The 27,073-nt window shown below is 40.5% G+C and overlaps 1 protein-coding gene across 1 annotated transcript in view; it reads left to right on the forward strand.

Moving 5' to 3' along the window:
- SORCS3 (sortilin related VPS10 domain containing receptor 3) overlaps positions 1–27,073 on the forward strand; it is a 665,571-nt gene that overhangs the window by 581,291 nt on the left and 57,207 nt on the right. The window contains exon 14 of the mRNA XM_004370120.1: positions 8,316–8,423. Coding sequence (XP_004370177.1) covers positions 8,316–8,423 — 108 coding nt within the window. The remainder of the gene's footprint in view (positions 1–8,315; positions 8,424–27,073) is intronic.

Consider the following 27,073-nt stretch of genomic DNA (forward strand, 5'->3'; position numbering starts at 1 on the left):
ATGCCAGTTGTTTTTATTTCCTTTTGGTGGTAAAAGAGGGGAGTACATTTGACATGGAAGGAGAACATGAAGCTGAGGGTCCTGGGATGGTTATGTATAAGCTCTGGCGAATCTTGACAACTTTACATCTGACCATTCAGACCGTTCTACGGTGGCTTCTCTCCAGAGACCTGCTCACTACTCAGAAAGGCACTTGTCTGGGAATGCCTGGAGGGGAACCATCCAAGCTAGAAAAATTATTCAGTATCCACTCAGGATATGCAAGTAGGATCAAATCATGCCGCTCAGAGTTATCAATACGAAGTTCGAGTTTTCCCTTGTTGCGTATAATATCTGTTTCTCTTTTTTTCGCAAAGATATTTCTATAACTCAGAAGAAATAACTGCATTCCGATTGAATTTTCTCTTATAATAATGACAGTAATGATAATACTACCATCCATTTGTTTGCCTACTCCAATTTACAAAGAATTAAAAGTGATTTTTCAAACTGAGCTTGTGAGATGGCATTATCTCCATTGAAAGGATGATGACACTGTCATTTGTTGCAAATGTTACAAATGATACCCTGAACTTGACTGTGACTTCTGCTTATTGGCCTGTCTGTGAATGCCATTGTCTGAAATAATTCCTGCAAATGGTTAAGTGCCAGCTACTGGGTAAATGTTTAGAAAACAGCCAGCAACGAGGATAACAAATAACTCATTCAGGAGTTCTCATTTGTGAGCCTTTCTCAAATGCTAAGTGAGAGTTGTGTAAGAGCTTAACTATGTCTTTCTCATCAGTGTTTCCTTACAAAAGTGTTGACTGACTGTCTCCTGCTTATGAAATGCAAGTTTGTGAGACTCAAAGGTAATTTCTGTATCAGCAGTAGCTCCGAATGAAGTCACAACCTCCAAGGTAAACAAATAGCTCATTTTAAGTGGAAGAAATGTTAAGTATAGTCGTCCCTTAGTAGCCTCAAGGAGTTGGTTCCAGGATCCCCGTGGATACCAGAATCCTTGGAAGCTCAAGTCCCTTATATAAAATGGCATAGTATTTGCACATAACTTATGCACATCCTCCTCTATACTTTAAATCATGTCTAGATTACTTATAATACCTGATACAATGTAAATGCTATATAAATCGTTGTTATACTGTAGTGTATTGTTTAGGGAATAATGACAAGATGTGAGGCGAACAATGCTCAAACAATTGTTCCAGAGAGACTGAGGATCTGTGAAATGGTGGGAGGCTACAGCAGGGTATGTCTACACATCACTTCATTCTGTGGATTCAGCGTAATGCTCATCCCACAGCAAATTCAAGTTTTGCTTTTTGGAACTACCCCTCCGATTAATTTTATCTGTGGCTGGTTGAATCTGCACACAGAACTCAGGGATACAGAGGGCCGACTATACTCAGTTCATTGTTATTTTCTGTCGTGGATCTCAAACTGACATTATTTCAAATGCACACTGTATGTATTTGCGTCGGAAAAAGACAACAGCCTGCCCTCTCTCACACAAGCGTATAGTGGCTCTCAGTTTAAACAATAGCTACGTTGCCATTCAGAGAAAATAGGAGTCATAATTGAAAAGCTGGGGAAACTTTAGCTAGGCTAACAAGGCGTGCTGTTTCCAACAAATTGAAATGGTTGGTAGCTAGCTATGCATGAAGACGAAACAGCATACAAATGAACCCGTCTATTTGTGACCATGCGCATCTGGATGCATACATATTAAAACCTAAGTGCTATTGCAGGTAAACCCTCCATCTAGTATCACGTTTGACCCTTAGAAGCATTAGAGTGAATGAACAGTGGAGCCCCACAGAATGCAGTGTTCTAATGAAAGCACACAACAGATAGCACCTAATTGACAGGTAGTGTGGGGTCCCACTATTTGCTTAGCCCTGATAGGCTGTCAAGGTCTCCTTTCAATGCGATGTTCCTGGAATAGAAAGGAAAACATCATCTGGACTTTTGTGCTCCATTGTTTCTCTGTAAATGGTGGTGGGCCCTGGTGTTTTGTTCAGAGAAATATTCCCATGGAAACAACAGTTGCAGCGATACATGCCTCTGAGAAGCAAAAGAGCATGTGCTATTCTGAGGAACTTCCGGGTGGCTAAAATGCCACCACCTCATACATTTGGGATTTTAAAGAACAATGGTGCTACACACCTCACCAGAGGCGGGACTGTTGATTCACAATGACAACTATAATTCTCTGCACTAGAGTCTTCTGGAAGCGGGGGGAGAGGAGAGAGGAGGCTCTCGTGTTTTTCTTGGAGGATTCTCATCTCAATATCATATCTCATCTCAATATCATAAAACAATAGATGCATGGAGTAGCGAGGGTCTTAGAGGTTATGCAGTCTCGTGTGTGTATACCTCTGTGACAGCCCAGAGGGTCATCCGCCTTCACCAGAATGCCACAGTGCTGGCCAAATCACAAGTACCCAAGACAGTGAGTTCCCATCTTGTATAACAACGTTTGTTGTTAGAAAGCTTTTTTTTCGTGCTGAGCTGTAATGAATCTCTTTGTAATTTCTGCCCATTGGTCCCTGTTTTGTTGCCTGGATCTATGCAGAATAACTCTGCTCCAGATTTGAACATAATTTTGAGAATCATATAGCTGGAAAGGACCTTGAGAGATTTCTTTGTCTAGCCTTTCTATGTTCTAGAAAATAACCAAATATGCCACTCAAGACAGCGTTTATGCATTTGTTTATTTATTCCTCACATCTTTATTAAGCATCTACTAGTTGGAATTGACTCGACAGCAATGAGTTTGGTTTTTTTTTTGTTTTTTGTTTTTTCCCCAGTTTATTTATCCAGCATTAGCATAGGGGCTGGGATGAACAGGACAAAGTACTTGGGAGTTTACTTTATTGTGCACAAATATATGATTATTCTCTTTGGAAGAATCATAAGAATGGACTTTTTTCTCCTTTATTTTATCTTTCTTTTTTTAATTGATATTTCCATGTATCCAATCTCTTTGATTTCACTCATGGACATTACTCATTTTCAGTAGTCAAAAATGTTGTTATTGTTAGGTGCCATTGAGTTGATTCCGACTCATAGCACCCCATGTAATAGATTACAACTGTCCCATAGGGTTTTCTTGGCTGTAATATTTTTTGGGGAGTCCTGGTGGCACAGTGGCTAAGAGCTCAGGCTGCTAACCAAAAGGTCAGCAGTTCGAATCCACCAACTGCTCATTGGAAACCCTATGGGAGAGTTCTGCTCTGTCCTATAGTGTCACTATGAGTTGGAATCGACTTTATGGCAACAGGTTTGGTTTTTTGGGGGGTTTTATTTTTGTTTAATCTTTACGGGAACAGATCACCAGGTCTTTCTCCCTCAGAGCCACTGGGTTGATTCAAACCGCCAACCTTTGGTTAGCAGCTGAGTGGTTAAACACATTGCACCGTCAAGTCTCCTTAGTCAGCAAATAGAAGTTAAGGGGGGAAAAAAAAAACAACCTTATTTAAAAGCTTTCTCATTTAAAAAGAAACATTCACAGTGGTAATTAATTCAGTCTTAACCTACTTGTCCCTAAACTGTCTTCAATTCATATAACCTGTGTCAAGGACAGTCTGTTTTTTTCTTTTAATCAAATTAATTGTCAGATTTTCTGCAATGATTGGCACTGAACATAGCGTTTAGGATCTGGTAGAAGGATGCTTTCTTTTCTCACACATGCTATCTACCTGCGAGCACGTTCCAGACTCACAGTGGCTTGATTACCTCTCACATTACTGGAAAATATTTAACTCGTGATTGGCAGTGACCCCAGTTCCGTTTTGGGTTGAGCTTATCATTAGCTAATCTTCTTCCTCCAGCTGTGGGGCTTTTTTCCCACTAAACACTTTGCTTTAAATTGGCCCTACCTTACAAGTGACTTCCAAATCAGCATCCCCACCTATGATCACTCCCAGGGGCGGATTATATCCAATAGGTGAAGTAAGTATGGTGCTTACCTTGCTTACCAGATCGTCTGTAGTGAACAATTTCATGTTTTTTCACCACATCAAAAATTTTTCTTCTAGGTATGGCTGGCATCTGTCTCTCTCCCAATCCCACAGCACCTTCCTGCAGAATCAAAGTCTCTCTTCAAATTTTCAATCCCTGCGAGGGACGGATTACCCAGTAAGTAAGGTAAGCACAGGCTTACTTGTGCTTATCTTACTCATCTGTAGTGAACAGTTTCACATGTTTCTGTGGTGAAAAACATGTTCACTACAGATGAGTAAGTAAGCACAAGTAAGCTTGTGTTTACCTTGCTTATTGGGTAATCTACCTCTGATCACTCCCCAGAAATCTAGATCCATCCATCCGGAGGTCTTCTTGCCAGTGTCACAACATGGGCATCCACAAAGCATCTAAACCTTGGCATGGACCAAAACAAGAACAAACAAGAATCCTTGCTTCTCCTATTTTCGTTTCCCTCTATTAATTGTTTAAGCAAAAAGTCCATGTTGTCCATTATTTCTTTCTTTTGCTTACCCACCTATATACATTCCATAACCAAATCCTATTGACTCCACCTCTAAAAAGATCCTAAATATTTCCGTCTCTTTGTATTTACACTACTGTAAACTTTCTCCAATTCCCATCTTTTACTTGGTTGCTTACAATCGCCTCATCTTGCATCCACTTTGGACCTCAACAATCCATTCAGCATAGAGAAGTAAAAGTTGTTTTTTAAAGTTTAAATCAAATCATATCTTTCCCATTTCAGTTTTAGAAGAAGTCCTTGTGTGGTCTGACTCCTTTTTTTCTGACTCCATTTCCTTTTACTAATTCTCTTTCCCACAAAACTCTAACCACTGACCATCTTTGTGTTCTTCGCAAACAGCAACTTCATTTCACATTAGATCTTCCTCTGGAATGGCTCTCCTCTTGATCTTTGCATTTCTTGAAGTCCCTAGGTGATGCAAAAGGTTAATGTGGTTGGCTGTAATAAAGGTTGGAGGTTTGAGCCCATCCAAAGATGCCTCAGAAGAAAAGCTTGGTAATCTGCTTCCAAAAAATCAGCCACAGAAAACTCTACAGAGCACAATTCTACTCTGACACACGTTGGATTGCCATGAGTTGGAATTGACTCATTGGCAACTGGCTTTTTTATTACTATTATCATTCAGATCTCAGTTTAAATGTTACCTCCTCAAAGAGGATTTCTTAAATTTTTAACACAAACTAGCTATTCAGTCACTGTCTATTACATCCATCTATTTAAATTGTCTTGATGACAGTTATTTCTAACTCAGATTTTTTTTTATCTATTTATTTGCATATTGCTTGTCTCCTCAAACTAGAATATAAGTTTCATTGAAGCTAGGACTGTACCTTTCTTGTTTACCACTATATCTCCAGAACTGAGGACACTGCCAGACCAGGCACATAGTAGGCATCAGTCAATATTTGATGAATGAATTTCGATTGAATGAATTTGATTCTGTAGTCCTATCTTATCTACTGAGAGGTCAATTTGGATTTTATTCCTGTCTCCCTGAGTATTGGCAGTCCTACTGGTTTCAGTTTCATCTGTGGACCTAGTAAGGAATTCCCAATACCTTTGTCTTGGCCATTAATGAGCTACTGAACTGAGCAGAAGGTGGATCTTTTGGGGATTCCATTAAATATAGTTACCTCAAAATACTTTAAAATTCCTAGTCATCAAAAAGAATAGCTCTCACAAACAGCAGGCCGCCCAGACCCAAATAACAGCATTTCAGCTACCTAAGATATTACCTTTTCTAATGAAGTATTTTGGAGTTCCTTTGGAGAGTTTTGTTTTTAACTATTGCCTCAGCCTTTGATACTCAAGTGTTGGAAACTACTGATCTCAGAAAGTCGCCCAAATGGTACTATCCTGAGCCTCCAAGTGGTATATTGACCATAAATGAGATTCACAGGATTCATTCCTCACCCTGGTTCAGATCTGTCCCCTTGCTTGCACTTACCTTATGTCAACCTTGGACTTTGGTTACTGTATATGCTACATTTCCTACCTAGACTTGGGCATTTCTATTTTTTTTTTTTTTTCATTAGGCATCTGCTGAGCTCATTCTTCCATCTAGCCCTTGATTCTGCTCCTCTCATATGAACTCAGTTCATATAGCAGGCTTTGATCTTCCACCATTCCTCTTCACATCTTGGGCTTAGCTTTGTTTTGGAACCTCTATCTCAGGGCTAGAAAGTTCTGATGGTTCCATCTTGACTACTCTGTGGTGCCTTCATTATGTAATGGCTGCCCTCTGCCCTGCCTAATAATGACAATGTTATGAAGGCTCCTTGTTTCCTGGGATATTGGTGGCACTACAGCTTTGCCCTGCTAGTGCTTTAATAATTGACCTTCATTGGTAAGGAAATTCTGAGAATTAGACAAGGAGATGAGGCCTTCAACTCACTTTAGCTTCTGCCTGTCAACACAAGAACCAGTATTTCCAAAGTCACCAAAAAAAAAAAAAATTAAACTAATGCTTCCTTATCTCCTGGACTTACCAGCCAGAGTTAACTAGCTAGTATCCATGGCACACTCTGAAGCCACTATGATTATTTTAGGAAGATGGCAAGAAAGGTAAAGTCTGTTCTCAGTCATGTCTTTGTGTTCACTTTTGAAGGGAGAAACCCATTCACAAGAAAAGCAATTCAAATCTGCCTGCTTTTCTCTGGGCCAGCTTAGATGATTATTTATACTTCCAGCCTATTTTCAAAAAAAAGGCTGAAATGACCAAGCCCTTAAAAGTCAAGACAGAAGTTGGTAATTTAGAAACCTGTAGAAACTTTTGTAACGAACTGTCTGCTTTTCATTTGTGGACATGGACCTAGGTACACCATGAATACCAAAATTGTTGTTTGAGATACTGATGACTTCAGTTGGGTAAAGAGATCCACTGTATTATTCTTTTTAATCAATATATTGGGGAAGAGTGGATAAGACAGAGACCAAGAGATTGAGAATTGCAGAGAAGTAAGTGTGCAGAGAATGGACTGAGTAAATTGACTGTAGATGGGGAGAGAATCCTGCATCCAGGTCATGGATACCAATTATAACTAATACTTGAAAAAATGATTAGATGGATTAGGAGAGACCCTTAATCATTCCTTATTTTTTTAATTCATTTGTTCTTTAAACATTTACATAGTAACAACCATATACCAGGCATTCTGCTAAGTACTAGGAATGCAAAATAAATGGTATGGTCTTTGACCTCAAAAACCTCACTGTTTCGTGGGAGAGGCAGACACTTTTTTAAAAAAATGTATATAATATAATGTAAGAAGCATTGTAATAAAGATATGTACATGGAGGTAAGGGGTCATTTAATGAACAAGGTACATATGACCCCTGACCACCTAGGCTTACCATCTTGAATTGAGGGACCCAAGATCAATTAAGAAATCATTGCTCAGCACTATGAGAAGGCAAGGCCTGGGTGTTGTAGGAGCATATAGAAGAGGCTTCTAATCCTGAGTGGTGGAATCAGACAAGGATTAAGAATTAACTGGGCTAAGAAGGATCACAGAGGATAAAGCAACTAACTCTGTCTTGGGGAAGAAAGGGTGTCAGGAAAAGCTTCCCAGAGGAGATGATGTTTGGGCTGTGTCTCTTAGTTAAATCCAGGGCAGACAAGTGCTTGTTCATATAAATAAGGGAAGGAAGCAAGCATTCAGAATGGCTCTTGTCTCTTCCACTAGTAGCAGTCGCTCTAAAGAGTTTCAGGTGCTGTATCCCCAAAGGGCCAAGCTTTCCTCCGGCCATTGGATGGATGGTGGGAGAGTGTTGTTCAGAATATCTCAGATACTGAATGTCTGTCCCTAAAAGCTGCTTAAAATAGCATCAGGAGGGAAAATGATCCTAACATCCATTCTGAACAAATAGGAAATTGCTTTTTTTAAAGTTTGATCTGAAAGACACACACACACTCCTCTATAGGGTACACCCCACAATACTCAATTTATCTGTGTCAGAAACTCCAAGGACTGAATTGATTGTGCTGTAAATTGAACCTTGGGTTCCATTCTGAGTACTTGAAACGTGACACTCCATCCACTAAGCCCTCCTGCTTGGGTTGTTTTTCTCGATTCTAATATGTTGAAATATTTCCAAAGCTTTGGTGCTGTCTCTGCCTGGGCCAGGAAATGCAGTTTTGATCAAATCTCATAATAATATGAGGGAGATGTTGAAGATTAATGCCTATTGATAATCCAAACTGCCAGAGAACGAGATACAGAGGAGAATTTAATAACCTGAAAAATGGTTGCAAAGGAGCATGGTTTCATTTTCAGCTGTCTTTTCCATGTATTTGTTTCCAACCCAGGGTGAGTTTTGATGAGGGCCACTCCTGGGACAAGTATGGTTTCACTTCGGTCCCTCTCTTCGTCGACGGGGCTCTGGTGGAGGCAGGAGTGGAGACCCAAATTATGACGTGAGTACTTCTTTTCTTGTGGTAGAAAGGAGCTCAGAAACCTTGGTTCTCCTTCCTCCAAGGAGATGGATTTTTCCCGGCAATCCCTATACCAGGGCATTTCAATCTCTGGGCCAAAGTTTCCTCATCTATAAAATGGAATATGTATGCTTACACCCACCAACTCAAAAGGCTGCTGACATGATTAGAGAGGCTAGGGTTCTCATTGAAAAGTTAAGGTTTCTGATGGAATGTAAAGTATTATCGCAAATTTCCATTTGTCCAACACTTAGGCAAACAGAGCTTAAGTAAATCTTTAGATATGCTTCTCTCTTTCTAAAACAGTACAGTAAAGGGGTAGGGGCAGGGATGAATGGAGCCAAGCTGTCAACAGCCAACATATTGAAATGAAGCAATATTTTTAGGGGAAATTCCTAGACTATGTGTAACACACATACATGCGTACCACACAGTTGTTGTTGTTTGGTGCAGATTGCTGTGAAATTTTGTCTACAGTCCTTTACAATGAGACTAGATGGTCAAAGTGTAGATCTTAAGGCTGTAAAGAGCCCTGAAGTACTTTCTGAATATAAAAGAAAAAAATAATAATTTGATCTTATTTTCAACAAGTGTATCGAATATTAATCCCTTAAATGTTGGTCACTTGTGTGTGTATGTGTACACATGTGTATATAAGGGGTATAAGAGGGTGTCAGAGGTAACCCTGTACCAGCCAATACTGCCCCCCACCTCTCCCATCTCCGGTTGACTGGAAGGCCTTATGCCTTAACTCTTCACTGGACAGAATGAAGGGAGTCTGCTGGACGGAATTTGAGGAATTTACTGCATTGTGGGGTTGGTGCCAGAGGGTTCATAGGATGTTTCTGTGCTGGTCTGGGGGAAGAGTGTGGCCTTCTTACTCAGTGGGACACTATTTGTGTGTGTGTGTTTATTTTTTAATAGTTGGAATCAATCTTTTCCCAATCTAAGACTGATGGGCTTTGAGGAGGGGACAAATACAGGGCAAATGGCTAGTTCCTATGCTTTATATTTTTCACAGAGTGATCAGTTCAAAATCTTTTTGCAGCTTGCCAGCCCCAGACTGGACCACTTTGTTCCACCCCTCCACTTTCATCCTCCTATCCAGAGGGTTGACTGGCCACTGGGATGGCAGAAAGAACATAGATGGATGAATGGATGGATGGATGAATAGATAGATATAGTGACTGTATATATGCAAAAGTGTGTATGTGTGCACACATATGCATAGAGGGACAGATAGACAAACAACAGAGAGACACTGAAAGATAAACCCTTAAGATCTAGGATCCTGGCAGGACCTTTGTAAAGTTGTTCTATAACATTAAGAAAATATTTTTCTGGTACCTACTATGTGCCAGATACTGTTCTAGGTGAACAAATCAGAGCAGAACCCCTGTCCCTGCGGAGTTCGCATGTCTAGTACACTAAATAAATATGCTGAACAAATGACTGTGCCAGGTAACCCAGAATACTTTGCCAAGAGATTCAGAATTTTCTTATTAATTCCAGGAAGTCAATGATATTCAAATAACCACTTTTTTTTTAATGAGGGTCTCTGGCCTTGGGCTAACTTTGTAGATTATGTTTCTATCCTTCACTTAATCACTAGATATAAAAAGAAAAGCCTCCTCTTTTCCAGGACTTCCTCTGATGTGGCCATCTCAAAGAGCTTAAGTATTGAGTTAGGGTAAAGAAACATACATTTGAGAAGGTTGTGCACTCTACTCCCTGAGTAAATTCAAGCAGACGTGGCCACTTACCACGTTCCAAACCTGACATGGCCCTAAAATCTTGGGCGGTGAATGTGTACCTTGTCCTAAAGTCAGCCTTTCCCTGCTTTTGTATCAAAGAGACTTACTGGTCCTCCTTTTATTTTGTCTTCCCATCTTATGACCTGATTTATCCCACATTCTCTTGTATGAGGCCTAGTTGAGCTCATTTCAGGCTGTTCCTGGGCATTACATGTATGCTAATCTCTACATGACTTGGTATTCCCTGACAAGTTTAAGGACACAGTTTAAATTCTGTGTTCATCTATTATGAAGGATAATACTTTTTTTCTCTGCTTCAGATGGGGTTTAGCTGGCCAGATGGCTATGAGGGAGATTGACCTCAGGCAGTGGCGTCACTAGGGTTGATGTCACCCAGTATGGTAATTCATGATGTCACCCCCCACCCCATGGACTCATGGACCTCCTCCCGTACCAGGCCATGCAGACTTCTTAGTAATGTTTTTATACTAATGTTTTTTATTTTTCTCCTTATTTTCCTTTAATTACTACTTTATTCTCAAAAAAGTTACATTGATATAGGTTCACAAATACTAATTACCAAAATATGATAGTTAAAACACCAGAAAATTTGACAAAATCAGCAACTATAAAAACACTGGTAGCAACAAAAACAACAGCATTTGCTTGTAGTGTGTGCAGACAAAATCACATGATTTGAAGTGTCACTGTAATTGGGAAATAATGACAGCTCTGTCTGGAGCACATTAGAAGGTTCAAAAAGTAAATTTAGCATAGAGTTTTAGCCTTGTAGGTATATTGATACATGGAAGCTGGGCTTACAAAAAATGTTTCTGTTGTTATAACTAACTAGAGGGATATTTATATAAAAAGTAAAACTTTTTGCTGAAATATTGCACAGAAATTTTATAAACAGTCATCTTGTCCTCTGACAGTGTCACCTGGTGCAGTCTGCACCCCCATACCCCCTAGTGACACCACTGACCTCAGGGCCAAACCATTTACTGAAGAAATGAGATAGCACTTCTCTTTTCCTTTCCTGCCCACTAAAACTCTAAAGAACTTAGTGGAGCTTCTGTGCCTCTTCTACCTTGTGTATCAGGATACATTAAGTGCTAGTGAGTAGAATAGGAACTAGAATACTGCATATTTTCCTATAGGAGGTTTGGGACTTTCATGAATTTAAGGTGGGTCTTGAAAGCCTTCATCCAACCAAATATAAATAATTTAGGCTACCTGTTAAGTTTTAAATTAAATTTCTAGTTTCTCTAGTACAAAAACCATGTAGACTTTGTTTGGGCTTTTCCTACAGCAGAAGGGAGAGCCCTGGAAGGATTGCAAGTGGTGATATCTGCCTCCACCTTAGATTTGAAAAGAGCTTTAAAAGTTTGTGGCCCACTAGGGCTAAACTGTGGTTTTACCTCATGGAACAGCAGTGGCAGGGAGTGAAGCAGTTCAACAAATTATAGATTTCCTAGTGGCTTATTTATCTAGTGCTGCTATAACAGAAATACCACAAGTGGATGGCTTTAACAAACAGAAATTTATTCTGTCACAGTTTAGGAGGCTAGAAATCTGAATTCAGGATACCAAGTCTAGGAGAAGGCTTTCTGTCTGTGTCAGTTCTGGGGGAAGGTCCTTGTCTTCTTTCAACATCTATGGCCTGGCGTTCCTTGAAGATCTCCATGTGTGTTGGAATCAATCTTTTCCTGGATCTAGGAGGTTCTTAGTGCAGGGACCCAAGGTGCAAAGGGCACGCTCCACTCCTGGCTCTTCTTTCTTGGTGGTAGGAGGTCCCTCTCCTGTCTTATCTCTCCTCTCTTCTCTCTTTTATGTCTCAGAAGAGATTGATTCAAGATGCAACATAATCCTATGGATTGTGTCCTGCCTCCTTAACGTAACTGCCACTAACCCTGCCTCATTAACATCATACAGGTTAGGATTTGCAACATATAGGATAACTACATCAGATCACAAAATGGAGGACAACCACACAATATTGGGAATCATGGCCTAGCCAAGTTGACATACATTTTTGGGGGACAAAATTCAGTCCATGACACTTGGGAACTGTGAGGATAGGGGGTGAATTTGTGGGGAAGAATGCTTAACCTATCCCCTAAACTGAACACTTACCAGTGAATTAGACCATTTTAATTCTGTAGTCTTCCCCTCACTGTGAACCCTGTCTCTCTCTTTAGCTCGGGTATGGTCAAGGAAAAAGAAGTTCCAATTCATTACACTGTGGTTTAATTGCTTTATCTTGTGTCATGGATTTAATTGTGTCCCCTAAAAATGTGTATCAACTTGGCTAGGCCATGATTCCCAGTATTGTGTGATTGTCTACCATTTTGTCATCAGATGTGATTTTCTTATGTGTTGTAAATCTTACCTCTATGATGTTAATGAGTTGGGATTATCGGCAGTTATGTTAATCACGCAGGACTCAATTTACAAGATTAGGTTGTATCTTAAATCAGTCTCTTGAGATATAAAAGAGAAAAGCAAGCAGAGAGACAGGGGGACCTCATACCACCAAGAAACAAGAGCCAGGATAATATCGTGTTCTTTGGACCTGGAGTCCCTGTACTGAGAAGGTCCTGGACAGGGAAATATTGATGACAACAACCATCCCCCAGAGACGACAGAGAGAGAAAGCTTTCTCCTGGAGCTGGCACCCTGAATTTGGACTTCTAGCCTCTGAGACTGTGAGAGAATAAATTTCTCTTTGTTAAAGCCATCCACTGGTGGTATTTCTGTTATAGCAGCACTAGATGACTAAGGCGTCTTGTCACCTTGATTTGGAGGATTTAAATATGTATTAGTTCATTCATTCAAAAACATTTAATGAGCTTCCAATGTGTATCAGATCCTGCTAGTTCTTAAGAAAGATTAAAAAGATAAATGCAATTCTTTCTACCTTCAAGGAGCTGTCAGGCCAACATGGTAAGGGGTAGTAGGGGTACACTATTCATCAAGGAGCCCTAGTTATATAACCAGGATAATAGCAGAGGGAAGCAAAGACTTCGCACTCACCAAAGGGGACAATTGAGTTTGTCTGGAAGTTTCAATAGCAGTTCACCAGTGGAAAACCAAATAATAGGTAGTAGAATGTAAGCTCCGAGAAAGCAGAAATCTTTTTATTAAGTTTTGTTTTCTACTGTAACCTCAGTGCCTTAAACGGGGCTTGGCACATAATAGGAAGTCAGTAATTATTTGTTGAATGAATGAATTATTTCATATTTGGGTGTTAAGGGGATGAGGCTGTGAAGGGTTTTACGTCATGTTTAGGAATGTGACCTGTGTATTCAAAGTGATGTTCTTGAAATTGAAAATCTCATCAAGTCACTCCTTTTCTCAGAACCCATCAAGGATTAAAGTACGAACTCATTGAATGGCCTAAAAGTATCTATCGACTGACCACTTTTCCATGACCTCAACTCTGGCCCTCATACTCTGAAGACGCTGGCCTTCTCTGATGAACCTGGGTTTTCCTACCCCACGGTCTTTGTCTTTGTATCTGCCTGGGATGCCCTTCCCCTCCCCACTTGACCAACCAAACCTCTACCTATCTTTCAGGTCTCGGCTTAAGTATCTATTCTTCTAGCCAACCTTCCCATGCTATATACTATCGAGACCCTATGTATTTTTTTCCTTTCACAATACTTTGGAAAATAAATATTAATGAAAATGGTATTATTGGTTCAAAATCATCCCCCTCCAACTTTACACCCTTAAGACAGACAGATATACACACATATGCACATGCAAACACACCCACCCATACACATGACTGTAAGTTTCCATGTGGGGGACGATCTTTATGTATCTTGTTCTTTTTGTGCCTTATATGTAATTACTAGGTTTGTGCCAACACTGAGGATTTCACAGTACATGTGGGTTGAACAAATGAATAATAGATGAATGAAGAAGTGAATGAGTTAATGAGTGAATCTTATAGTCCCCAAGAATCTTACCTGTGTTGTGATTGTTGTGGCTTCTTCTCTCACTCATGCCACCAGCATTTTAGAATGTTGATTCTAGATCAGCAGAGATTCTGAAATGCTGTAATCAGAATCCAGTGGTTACAGTTATAGGAGGAGTGGGGTTGCAGATGAATCAGAGAAGGCTGTGCCTGTGTGCAGAGCTGTGTGTATGGGGGTTATGAAGCAGGGGTGTGGAATGGCAAGTGGGCACAGAAAGGGCAGCTAGAGAACAGGGACCCTCCTGGGAATGATTTTGGGTTTCCTCCCCCTTCCACAAGAATCGGCCCAGCTTCCACTTCTCCCAGGGCTCAGGGAAACTCAGAACCTTCTAACACTGTAGTTTTGCAGGGGGATTTGCCTAGGAGAGACATCCCCCAGCTTGGAGGCATGGGATTTGCTTACTTTTATTGCTCTTTTTTCTCTTGTCTTTTCAAATGTTATTATTTCAACATCTCCCTGGTAACCTTGACAGGAAGCTTCTAGTCTAGCCTAATTCATAGTGAAGTGTGACCATTCTTATTACTTAAGGCTGAGGACAGGGTTGGATGGTTAACAGGCTGGGGGGCCTATCGTGAGCTCAGGCCAAGGCTCTCCAGGCTGATGAGATGCCTGTGGCGGTTAGAGCACTTGGGCCTCTCTGGTCCACCATGTCTTGAAAGGTTGTTTATCCCCAAATTAGCACTTTAAGGAGAACTCTTTTTTTGCTTGGTTCAGATGTTAAATCAGATGGAAAAACACTGCTTTCCTGCATCCTTAAAGCTACATGTGAAATCCTTTCTTGATCCAAAATGTTTGAACCAACTGGCTGTGACCTATCTGATGTTGTATTGGGGCCAGGGAGAACCTGACAGGTGCCCAGAAAAGAATAATTGCAAAAGGGATCCAAGAAGGGAGAGGCATTTTTTTCCCTGGAAGAAAGCGGATACTTCTTGCCAGGAATGAGCAGCAAAAAAAAAAAAAAAACAAAAAACAAAACCAAGAAGAGTTCAATGTGCTCTGAGGGATCCAGCAAAGACCTTGCAGCCTCCTTGTTTGTCTGTTCAACAGGCGTTGAGTTAAGCACTTTCTCAAACTTGATCTCATTTAAATCTCCCAATAACCCTGCAGGGTAGCTAGGATTGTCGTCGTTGGGCCGATGAGGACGCTGAGGCTCAGAGAAGTGAAGCACTCAGTTCACTTGTCTAGTAAGAGGCAAAATGAGAACAAGGAATGTGATGTTCAAACTTCAGGCTCTGAGCTGGAAATCAAGGAGGGGTACTAGAATTCTCCAAGGTTTGTTCAGTAAGGGAGCATGGCTTGCGGGGAAAGAGTGGCAGGCTGAAGTATTGATGAGTGCCCACTGTGCTGCCAGACCCCAAGTCACAGCTAACTCATTCCTAGATTTTAATTCACAATCTGATTGAAGAAACACAAGAAACATGTGAAAGAATTAGGGAGCAATTAAATGGTAAGGTGTGGGACAAATTGTTGTTGCTATCAGATTTCACGGAGAGAAATAAATGATGTACTAGCTACAGAAGGCTTTGTGGCTAAATGGAGTGGTGGGAGAGGGGCATTCCAAGTTGGGGGTGGGGGCAGTCAGCAAACACCGAGTAGTAGGAAAGTGCAAGGCTTATAGAGGGGAGAGTGAGAGGCGGAAGGGCTGAGATGCCTTCAGCAAACTGGCTAGAGCCAACTCTCTTGCTGACTCACTGTATAAATCCAGTTCTAATTGGCATAAATCTCTGATCCATCGTTCCGCCAACAGAACTAATAGCCAAAGCGAACGGGAGAGATAATATTTTGCCTAGAAAATTCTGCAAACCCCAAAGCTGCAGAGGTTAAAAAATTAAAAAAAAAAAAAAACATTTTAAAAAGTGAAGACCTTCTTTCCACTTAAGAGACTGTGACTACATGCTTAGCAGGGTACATGCTTTTAAGTACAGCCCTAGCACCACAAGGAAGCCCAGCCCTGAGCGGAAATGCATTGTTTAGCCTCTAGTAACTGCATCTGATAAAGTTGTTGGAAATGAACCAGCGCTGCTTCCATTGATCTGTTTTTCAATTCTCTGTTGTTTTGCTGGAAGAGCCTGATTTTACTTTTCCCAAAGTCAGTCATTCGAGTAATCAGCAAATCCAGTGGAACTCCCAAGTCATCGACTCTCAGCCTGGCTGTTTGATTCATAATCTTCAGCTTGTCACCAGGCTTGCTGTGAATTTGGAGGCCCAGGCTCATGTGCACCAAAGAACACAAAAGCAGAACTGATGCCTGCTGAGGGACTTTTAGATGACTCTGGACAGATTGGGGACTGGCAACAGTCTGGAAGGCAAAGACTTATTTTCACCAGTGGCTCACTGTGTGGGCTGAAGATGAGAATGGCATGGTGGCTGAGACTGTGGGCACTCTTGGGTTGCAGCACTCAGCCTGCCGCTTACCATCAGTGTGACCCTGGATGCCTTACTTAACCCCCACTCTGGGCTCTGGTTTCCTCACGTGACTGACAATTAAGTGAAATCACCTCCGTAGAGCAGCAATGAAGGTGTTTGTAGTCTACATGGCCTAATGATCAAGTAAGGGCCACCTTCGGGGAAGAGCTTTGATCAACTAGAACAGGGCTTAGCAAACTTTTTCTGTAAAGGGCTGGGTAGCAAAGATTTGAGGCTCTGCAGACTACACGGTCTCTGTTGCAACTACTCAATTCTCACATTCTAACGTGAAAGCATCCATAGACAGTATGTATATGAATTGGCATAAATGTGTTCCAATAAAACTTTATTTATGGACTTCATTTGTTTATGAAATTTGAATTTCATACAGTTTTCACATGTCACAAAGTAATATTCTTCATTTGCCTTTTTTTTGTCCCTTGATCATTTAAAATATAAAGGCCATTCTTAGCTTGCGGACCATTCAGAACAGGTATCCAGCAGATTTGGCCCATGGGCTATAGTTTGCTGACCCTGAACTAGGGAGCACATGGGGCTTCGTCCACTGTTTCTGCCTTAAAAATAAGATTTGAATTTTGACACAGTTTTTACACACATACCCTACCCATTAAGTACTTCTCTAGTTGCACTCCCTTAGTGGCGTAGTGGTTAAGAGCTATGGATGCTAACCAAAAGGTTGGCAGTTCGAATCCACCAGGCACTCCTTGGAAACTCTGTGGGGCAGTCTATTCTGTCCTATAGGGTCGCAATGAGTCAGATCGACTCGAAGGCAATGGATAATGGTAGCAAGTACTGAAAAGACAAATCATTTGAAATAGCCCAGAAGTCTCCTCTTTTCTCATCCAAACCCCACATACAAGTCTCACCTTTTTTAGGACACCCTCCTCAGTTACTCCAGCTCGTATTTCCTGTCTTTAATTCTTTTCAGAAGCTTCAGAGTTTAGCTCACAAGCACGTTTAGTTTGGGCTACACTTCTTTAGTGGGCCAAAATTTGCAAAATCAGGAACATCTGGCTCATTTAAACCAAATGCCTGTAGGTCAACAGTCTGCTAGAGCTGAATGCCAGCTGTCTGCTTTCAACCAGGCATGCTCACCTCTCACCGGATGTCCACATGGCCACTCTAACTGCTTCAGTTCACTCGTTGCCCATTTAAGTTGCCCTCCTGACTCCCTAAGATTTTAAATTTGTGATTTCCAATGTAGATTCTACATCCACAGTGTTATACCTACATTGTTTTCTTACAGTTTTTTGGAAGTTTTAGAAACACAGAAAGATAACAAAGAAGAACGTCACAAGCACCTGTCTACTCGCCGCCCAGAATTAGTAAATATTAACACCTTATCATTTTGGGATCAGATTTTTAAGTAAAATATACAGAACATCCCAGATAGAGTGGATCTTGTTACTGCCCTTCTCAGCCCAATTCCCTTTATTCCTCCACAGATGCAATGACTGTCATGAATTTGGTGGGTATCCTCTAGTACGTGTTAGTATGTGCGTTGATACTTTTAGTACCTATTTAGTTATCCATAGAAATATGAGTGGTTTCACTTTATGTGCTTTTAAAATGTTATCATTTAGATTTGTGCTATCATTCCACCACATGCTTCTCTTATTCAGTATTACCTATCTTGGTGCATATCCATCTAGTCTAACTTTTGCTTTTAGTTTGATTTTTTTTTAAATTTATTTTGTTGTTGTCGTTGAGAATATTCACAGCAAAACATACACCAATTCAACATTTTCTACATGTAAAGTTCAGTGACAGTGATTACATTCTTCAAGTTGTACAGCCATTATCACCCTCCTTTTCTGAGCTGTTCCTTCTCCATTAACGTAAATTCATTGCCCCCTAAGGTTCCTATCTAATGTTTCGAGTTGCTGTTGTCAGTTTGATCCCGTATAGATAGTTCTTAAAAGAACATAATGCTCAAGGCAAACATTTTTTACTAGTTCAGTTAAACTAGTGTTTGTTATTAAGAAGACTTCAGGGGAAATTTTTGGTGTAAGGTTTAAAGATTATCTCAGGGCAGTAGTTTCAGGGGTTCATCCAACTTCCATGGCTCCAGAAAGTCTGGAGTCCATGAGAATTTGAAATTCTGTTCTGCATTTCTACCCTTTTGATCAGGATTCCACTATAGAATCCTTTATCAAAATGTGGCATTCTATTGTGATATGAATATGCACTATTCATTTCTCATCTCCTATGGATGGGCATTCAGAACATTTCTAGTTATGCACTATTACAAACAGTATTGCCATATCTTTGTACGTGCCTCCAGGTGCATACATGGAAGAAGTCCTTTAGGCTACATGCCTAGAAGTGAGTTGCTGAGTCATGGTAAATTGACATTATCACATTTCTTCTTGCACTGTTTCCTAATTGTCTTAAAATATTGGTCATCTCTGCAATTAGAGTGTGGGGCCTTTTTAAGTCTGTAAGATTCATGAGCTTTGCACCATGCCTTATTCATCATCCCCCATAGCATCTAACATGGAAACGAGTGCAAAACTGGCGCTCAGCAGATAGATGATGAGGGATTAATACTATTTAATTGGCCTACAAACTATTTAAGGACTGAGGTGGGGCTGAATTTTTGTAGTTTTTTCTGACTTTTTTGTATTTCTTGGTTTAGGATTTGACACAAAGTAGGAGACTGAGAAATATAATGACATAGGAAAAGAAGGTATCCCTTTTCCCCCTCATCTCTTATAGCACTTTTAATTTCCGTATCTTTCTCTCCCCCCTCTTAGATCTACCTTGAACATCCATCTTCTCTTTCTAGTTTCCATTTCTTAGGTTCTCTTTCATCATTCAAATTCTGACTCATCTTTTCCAGATTCACAGACCACATTTTCTGATCTCATGGACTTTTAACTTTTATATCCATTCAAGGAATTTATTTAGTTTTAGGGAAAAGAAACAAAGTTGTTTGGACATAGAGTGATTTCTTTAAATTCATAAGAAAGAGCAGTTTTCTTTCTTCTGCCTCTTCAATGCCAATTGCTTTCAGTCTGTTTTTCAGTAGTCCCTCTGCCCTCTCCCCGGACACTTCTTTTCAGTCCTTTCAATCCTTGCTTCTTTCCATTTTCTCACCAATCATTGTATCATGTAACCAACACCTCCGCTTGCAGGATTTCTTGCTGTTGATCCCCTGCCTTTCTATTAAGGTCTAGTTCATGTATTGCTTTTGTTCAGTGCAATTCCCCCTATAGCTGCTGACCTATTTTACCACTAATCCCATCTACACCCTAATGGGAAAACAATCAGATGACTTGCTTGCACACCAATAGCCAAGGATGTGGCCTGAATTTCTGGAGACCAACAACTACTGGCCACTGATGGCTTGCCTTTCCAGAACACTGCTCTTTCTGCTTTGATTTGATGTAAGTCCTTATTATCTTCTACCGTGGAAGCTGGGGAAGGGGAAGGGCTTATGGAGGCAGGAACCAAGAGGTGGTGTGAGGAGACTTAGGCTTTTCCAAGAGAGCTGGGCTCTTACAGGAACATTGAAGAGAGGATTCAGGATTACAAGTGCATCAAGTTGCTATTACAAGAACATTTATTATTTATTCAGCATTGTATATTAAAGTGCAAGGTAGGCACTGTTCTAGGAATTCTGGGAATTGGGGCAAGGGCATAAACAAGATAGTCAAGTTTTCTGCTAACAGGAAATTTACATTCTAAAAGTCTTTTCCACACCCTGTGTGGGAAAGATCAGTTTTATTTGAGGTTTATTTCACCTCTAGTGCTATGGGATCTGTTTTGTTCATAATTCTGAGCTTAAATTATGGTGACGGTGGTGGTAGTGGTGATGGTGATGGTGTGTGAGTGTGTGTATGTAGTTGGGAATGTAGGTATCACCGTAGATCTCAGCACATTCTAACATCCAAAGGTTCTAAACTCGGCTATGGTTTCTGATTGTTGTTTATCTCTCAGTCTGAGAAAGACTAGCACTACCAGTGATTGGAAGAAAATGTTATGAAATATTAAAAGCGGTTTTCTCTAGTGGGGTTTTTATTTTCTCATTTATAGATCGCTGTAGTTTTCAGATGTTCTCTAATGCAAAAAGAATCAGAATGAATTCTTTTCATAATGAGAAAAAAGGAAATCATTTACCAAAATGTATACATGAAAAAAGTATCTCCCATGTAATAAGGGGGAGGGCTGTTTTTAAGTGTATGTGGGTAATTGGTCAGGGTCACAGCTGATTCCCCTGTGAGGTTGTGACCTAGAAGAAGAGAGAGTCTTTAGTGCCCCACCATTATTCTCCAATGCATAGCAATACCCTCAGTAAATAAATACTAAATCATTTCAAATAAACAGGCTACTGGACCCAGTCAAAGACAAGAATGGGAAAAAGACAAATCCCGCTCCTAAAATAAAAATTCAGGAAATTGCTAGATAGTGGCTTCCGATGAAGCAATGCTCTAAATAATTTTGTCGAGGTCATCTGGTTAATTTATGCTGCATTTGTAAGTTATTGTGTATTTTAAAAATTAATGAAAGATTTAATTATAGCAGGGTTGCCTGTGACCTTTTGTGAAATGACTTCATCATAAATCTTCAGGCATTTCAGAACTATTTTCCAGATTTCTAATAATTTGCTCTCAAATTAATGACATCCAGCCACTGAAAGGAGTCAAGTCTGGGTAAAAGGTTTGAGTTGGGATTTGTGGTTTCCTGTTGTTGTTGTTAGATGCCATCGAGTCAGCTCCGATTCACAGCGACCCCATGTACAATAGAAGGAAACACTGCCTGGTCCTGCACCATCCTCACAGTCGTTGCTATGTTTGAGCCTACTGTTGCAGCCACTGTGTCGATCCATCTCATTAAGGGTCTATTTCTTTTTCTCTGACCCTCTACTTTATCAAGCATGATGTCCTTTTCCAGGGACTGGCCCCTCCTAATAACATGTCCAAAGTACGTGAGATGAAGTCTCGCCATCCTCGCTTCTGAGGAGCATTCTGGCTGTACATCTTCCAGTACAGATTTGTTTGTTCTTCTGGCAGTCCATGGTATATTCAATATTCTTCACCAACACCATAATTCAAATGCATCAATTCTTCTTTGGTCTTCTTTATTCATTGTCCAGCTTTCACACGCGTATGAGGCAATTGAAAATACCATGGCTTGGATCAGGTGCACCTTCATCCTCAAGGTGACATCTTTGCTTTTTAACCCTGTAAAGAGGTCCTGTAGGGTCACTATGAGTCAGAATCAACTCCATGGCAATGGTGTGGTTTCCTAGCAATGGCTAATTCTGAATCCTGGTTGGAGGTGGCAGAAAAGATGATGTGTGACTCACCAGAATCCAGAATGCAGGTCAACTATTTACATAGGAGAATGAGAAATAAATCCAGTGTGTCGATAGGGAGAAATTACACAGAGCCAGACTGGGATCATTGTAGAACACTTGATTTGGAGTACATTTATCCTCATGTGAATGTGGAGGCAACACCTGGACCAATGAGAGATTTCTTCTTCCCTGTCAGCTGCAAGGGTGACATTGGTAAATTGAGGGTCTATGCTTTCCCTCTAGCTTGCTGGCCATCCATGAAACCCAGGTTAGTCTACATCACCCTAATATTTCTGACCCCACCCACCTCTAGGGTTCCATGAGAACTGCTAAGCTGTGCCTAGAGGGGACCAGGGGTCATTTCACTAGAGACCAGCATACATCATTGTCTGTGCCATTCTGATGATTCATTGGATACCACAGAGTAAGAGAAAAGGCTGTGCACATCAGAAAAGACCCTCTCTCTCAGAAGAAAATGGTAGTACACATCTGTAGTTCCTGAGTGGTAGGCTAGAGTTTAGCAAACCCAAGGTACTCTTCAGACACAGGGAGTCTGGGAGAAAAGCCAGCAAAATCAGGAAAGTAAACCTTGGCTGAATTCTTCCCTTATTAATTGGATGTGATCATGGCTTTGCATTCCTCCAACAATTATTCATGTGCCATAATCACATATGGCACACCATGGTTCAGGCAATGAGCTGAAAATGTTGCACATGGAAATAGCATGGGAGAAAGAGTACCTGAGTTGGGTGTCTAGAAACTTGAGTTCTAGTTCTTTGTGGTCTTGAGCCAGATGCTACTTCATCTAGACTTTGGTTTCCATAGCTATCCTGGATTGGGATAGCTGAAGGGATTGGGTCAAAAGTGTATCCCTAGAGACCCTTCTAGAAAAAGACTTTATAATTATTTTCGTTCTTTTCTATGCCCTAGGGACTCCCAACTAGAGGCAAGCCAGCTGAAGGTCTTTATCGTCATAGCTCATGTTCAAGTACAGAATTCCCCTCACAGTATATCTTTAGACCATGAGATGAACAGGGTCATAATTGGAGCTTTCTAGATACATCTTCTTAGCAGATTTCTCCTTTCCTCCTTCCCCCAGTGTGCTTTCAGTTTTATGTATTTCATGGTGTTTCTGCATTTTGTACAAACAGCCTGTTAAGGGCTAGAGCTAAGAGGCTCCCCAGAACCACACCTCAGTGCCAAACTGTGTAGTCAGTTGATTGCTAATGAGTCACAAAGCACTTAAAAAGAACTAAGAGCCTTGTTGAAAGCACAGTGGGAGAACTGTGTCAGAACAATAGCAGCAACTGCCTAAATGGGACTCCTGACTTAACTGCCCGCTTGCTGTGTAACTTTGATGGATGAGTTATTTACTTTCTATGAGCCTCAGTTTCCTCATGTGTAAAATGGGACTAATAAATAATCCATACAAAGTGGTTAGCATACAATAAGTGTTTAAGACTGTTTGCAAAGTCTTATAGTAGGGGCAATATGGATATAGTAACATAAGACACTATTCGTCCACAAAATTCTCAGACATCCAATAAGAGAACAGAGGGAGACAGAAGGAAGAAAAGTTAAGAAAGGAATGTGAGATCCAGATCTGTGATGGAAGACTAGTTCTAGGAATGTGGACTCAATTTTATAAGAGTAGTTTCTGAATAGACACGTAATGTCTTTGGGATAATGCTTTAGGACAACTGGCTGGTAGGAGTGGAGGATAGGTTTTATGAAGATGAGTAGATGGTAAAAAGAGGTAAAACTAATGAGGAGGCAAGAGGACTGAGCCTGGATTACAGTCTTCAGCAGGAGGAGGTGCATCTAGTAAGAACTTTGGTGTCACATGAATGCCAGCTTGAATCCTACCTCAACCTTGACCGTGAGCGTGGCTCCAGAGCCTCATGTTCCTCATATGAAATAGCTGTGCCTGTGATTCTCAGGAGGTTGTATGGAGAATTCAGGACGATAAAAGCAATGGAACATCTAGCAGAGTCCCTGGCACATGATAAGCATGTGGACCATAGTAGCCATTATTATTATCAAGACATGGAGGTGGGATTCAAATGGAGCTGGTGAATGTGACAGACTGTTGAAGTCTAATGAATAGGTTTGGGAGGTAGGATGGAGGTTAAGAACTGAGTCATGCTGAGGCAGTGGTATCTAGCGTGATGGCTGAGGATTCAGTTAAAGCAATAACAGAAACAGGAAAGTCAGGAAGAAGCTGACTTCTGTCAGCTTGTTCTGTTTCTGAAAATGTTCTTCAGGCAGATAAAAATAGAGTTGGAGGCTAGCAGAACTTCAAAATGCAGGTGCTAGAGTCTCCAAGGAAGGTAGAAGAAAGGGGAATGTTCTTTCTGCAGATTGATGACAATACAGTATTATCCTAGTTGAATTCAATCAAATGTTCCCTTCAGTGAAGTCCTCCTAATCTAACCACCAAAGCGCCTCTTGTTTTTCCATTTGGACATATCCATGGATTTCTAGTAATGAATCCTTGTCCTTTCTCTCCCTGAAGGATTGTGGTCTGCCACTCTCCCCTGGAAACTTATCTTCTCTTAGCTCTCATAGCTAAAAGGTGGTGTGATTGGGGTTGAAAAAAGACCCAAGGGACTGTGCAGGGGAGAATCAGGTGACCCAGAGCTGCTCTCCTGTAAAGAGAAAAATATCTTTACCAAGCCTACTCCTCTAATTACATTTAGTGTGGCATTGTTTCTACCTAAATTATAGCAATTACATACCGAGATCCCCTTTGAAACCATTTAATTAATGAGCAGCTAACCTTCAGTGTGTTTGGAATTCTAATGAAGTGTCTTATTTTTGTGAGCCACCCCTCTCCCTTAATTTAAACGCTCCCCTTTCCACAAGGCTTACTCAGGTCTGGATAGTGGGTCAGAGAAGGTGTGTTATTTAGAGTTCCGGCAAATCACAGTTGTTTGTGGAAACCCTCAAAGAATCCAGGATGACAAGGGACCGAACAGCTGTTGCTGTTTTTCCCTTGAGATTGTTTTTGTCCTTTTAAACCCCAAAGGGCACAAAGCTCAGCCATGTTGTTTGGCCCAGAAATAAGTGTAGATAAGGCTATTACCCCAATTTTGGAAGAAATGAATGATTTTATTAGATTAAGTCCATCCATTAATCAACCCAGAACTGTTTATTGAGCATCTGTTATATGAAAGAAGCCACCTGTCGAGACAAAGATGAATGACTCTAATAGATAAATCCTTCATGTATAAGCTCATAAGAAAATAAATAGCTTGTACACCTGGAGGTAGACACAGGGATTAAAAAAAAAAATCCTTAGAAATTGTTTTGAAGGGGCCACATTCCATCTAGAGTATTTATGCTTCCCATCCTTTGAGTATATGTGTCATATATACAAGGCATCTGAAGCTTTGAGAAATGAAGTGATTTGCTTAAGGTCATCTAGCTAATTTAGTGGCAGACTAGGACTCAGGAAGGCCAAGTGTTCTGTTTCTTTGCCTAGTACTCTTGCCACCATGCCCACCCACCTGTACGTTAAAAGTTAAACAACTCAAGAGCACAGAAGGACTTTCTGTGACTGTCACCTTAGCAGTACAGACATTTAGCACCAGAGGAGTTAAACAAAAAGAGGGAGATTATCTCTTAGGTTCGTAGAGACCAAAAAGAAGGTCAGTCTTGAGTGGAGCCAAAAACACTCATGAAAAGTTCCAGGTGGCAAGGTAAAAGGAAAAAGAAGAAACAGAAGTAATACATTTTAATTGATTTTTCCTGAAAATCCATAGAGTAAGAAATGGCTTGGATAATTCATTTATTTTGTTCCTGAGGTTGGGAGCAACTTGCTCAGGGGAACCAAGAGGTAGTGTTCCTTCTTTCAGGCAGTCATCTGTATTTATGAAGCATTCACTTTCTCTAAGGCTCTGTAGGAACATAGCAAAATTAAAAAAAAAAAAAAAAAAAAAAAAAAGGCTCTGCTTTTGAGGTTAGTATGTACCTGGAAAATGGAATTTTGAGCCAATCGTATTGAAAGCCCTTGATGAGAATGGGCCCTGGTTGTGAGTCTGTGGGAGTTCCAGCAATGAAAATGATGATAATAATAATAAACATTTGTTGCCCATTAGGATTTCACGTATATTATCTCTTATGATGGAGATTTGATCATGTTGGTGAAAATACACATTGAGTTAAGATGAGGAGGAGGTCATGCATTGCAGAAGAAGGAGGCCAGAATAGTTTATCTTGGTAATTGCAACAAAGTAAGACTATTGATGACAGTGGATTTGGTCATGCCAGGAATTAGCTCTTCTTTGCCAAAGTCTTCAGAATGAAACCCCACCTTCTACAGTTGTCTTATTTCTTCCATTGTTGCTCAATGGTTAATCAGCCTCCTTTCTTTATCAAGCATCTACTGTTGAGGTGCTCTATGGGGAACAAAGAGGTACAAGAATTGTTCTCAGCCCTTAAGGAGTTTTCTAATTAGTCAACAAAAAGTTGACCAAAGATACAAGAAAATTCAGAAATTCTGAATGATGTTCTAGAGCAAAGGTTCTCAAAGTGTGGTCCTGGGACCAGCAGATTCAACATCACCTAGGGACTTACTAGAAGTGCAGATACTCAGGCTTCACCCCAAATGTACTAATCAGAAACCCTGGGGAGGGGCAATCTATGTTTAACAATCCTTCTAGATGATTATGATACAAATATTGGAGAACTGCTGGTCTAGAGATAACAGGACTATTTGAGTTCCTGAGGAAAGAGAGCTCAGAGCTGCTAGGAGAATCACAGACTTTTCTGGAAGAACTAGCACCTAATTTGGGAATCCCATTATCTTTTTAAAGATGCTCCATCCTCTTGGCTCCTCTGCCTACACATCTCTTGGATCTCTTGGGTTTTTTATCTCCAATTGATATATGAACCACTTAACTTAAAAAAAAAGTCCTGCAAGTATGAAGAGTATATTGCACCTACTTTATTGGGAATGGACTGCCTAACTTTAGAGGAGCAGTTTCACCTGATGACAAAATTCTATCTGGGAATTTGATGTTTCCTTTTTGTTATTAATTATAAACAGTCTGGGCTTTTTCTTTCGCCAGTTCAAGACCAAGTGGACCTTCTCAGTGTTTATCACCTCAAAGTGATGGACATGATTTCTGGTGAAGGTCCCCCTGATTTCTCCATTAGGTT

This window comes from Trichechus manatus, unplaced genomic scaffold, assembly GCF_000243295.1.
Source record: "Trichechus manatus latirostris isolate Lorelei unplaced genomic scaffold, TriManLat1.0 scaffold00007, whole genome shotgun sequence".
In the NCBI taxonomy this organism is placed as follows: Eukaryota; Metazoa; Chordata; class Mammalia; order Sirenia; family Trichechidae; genus Trichechus; species Trichechus manatus.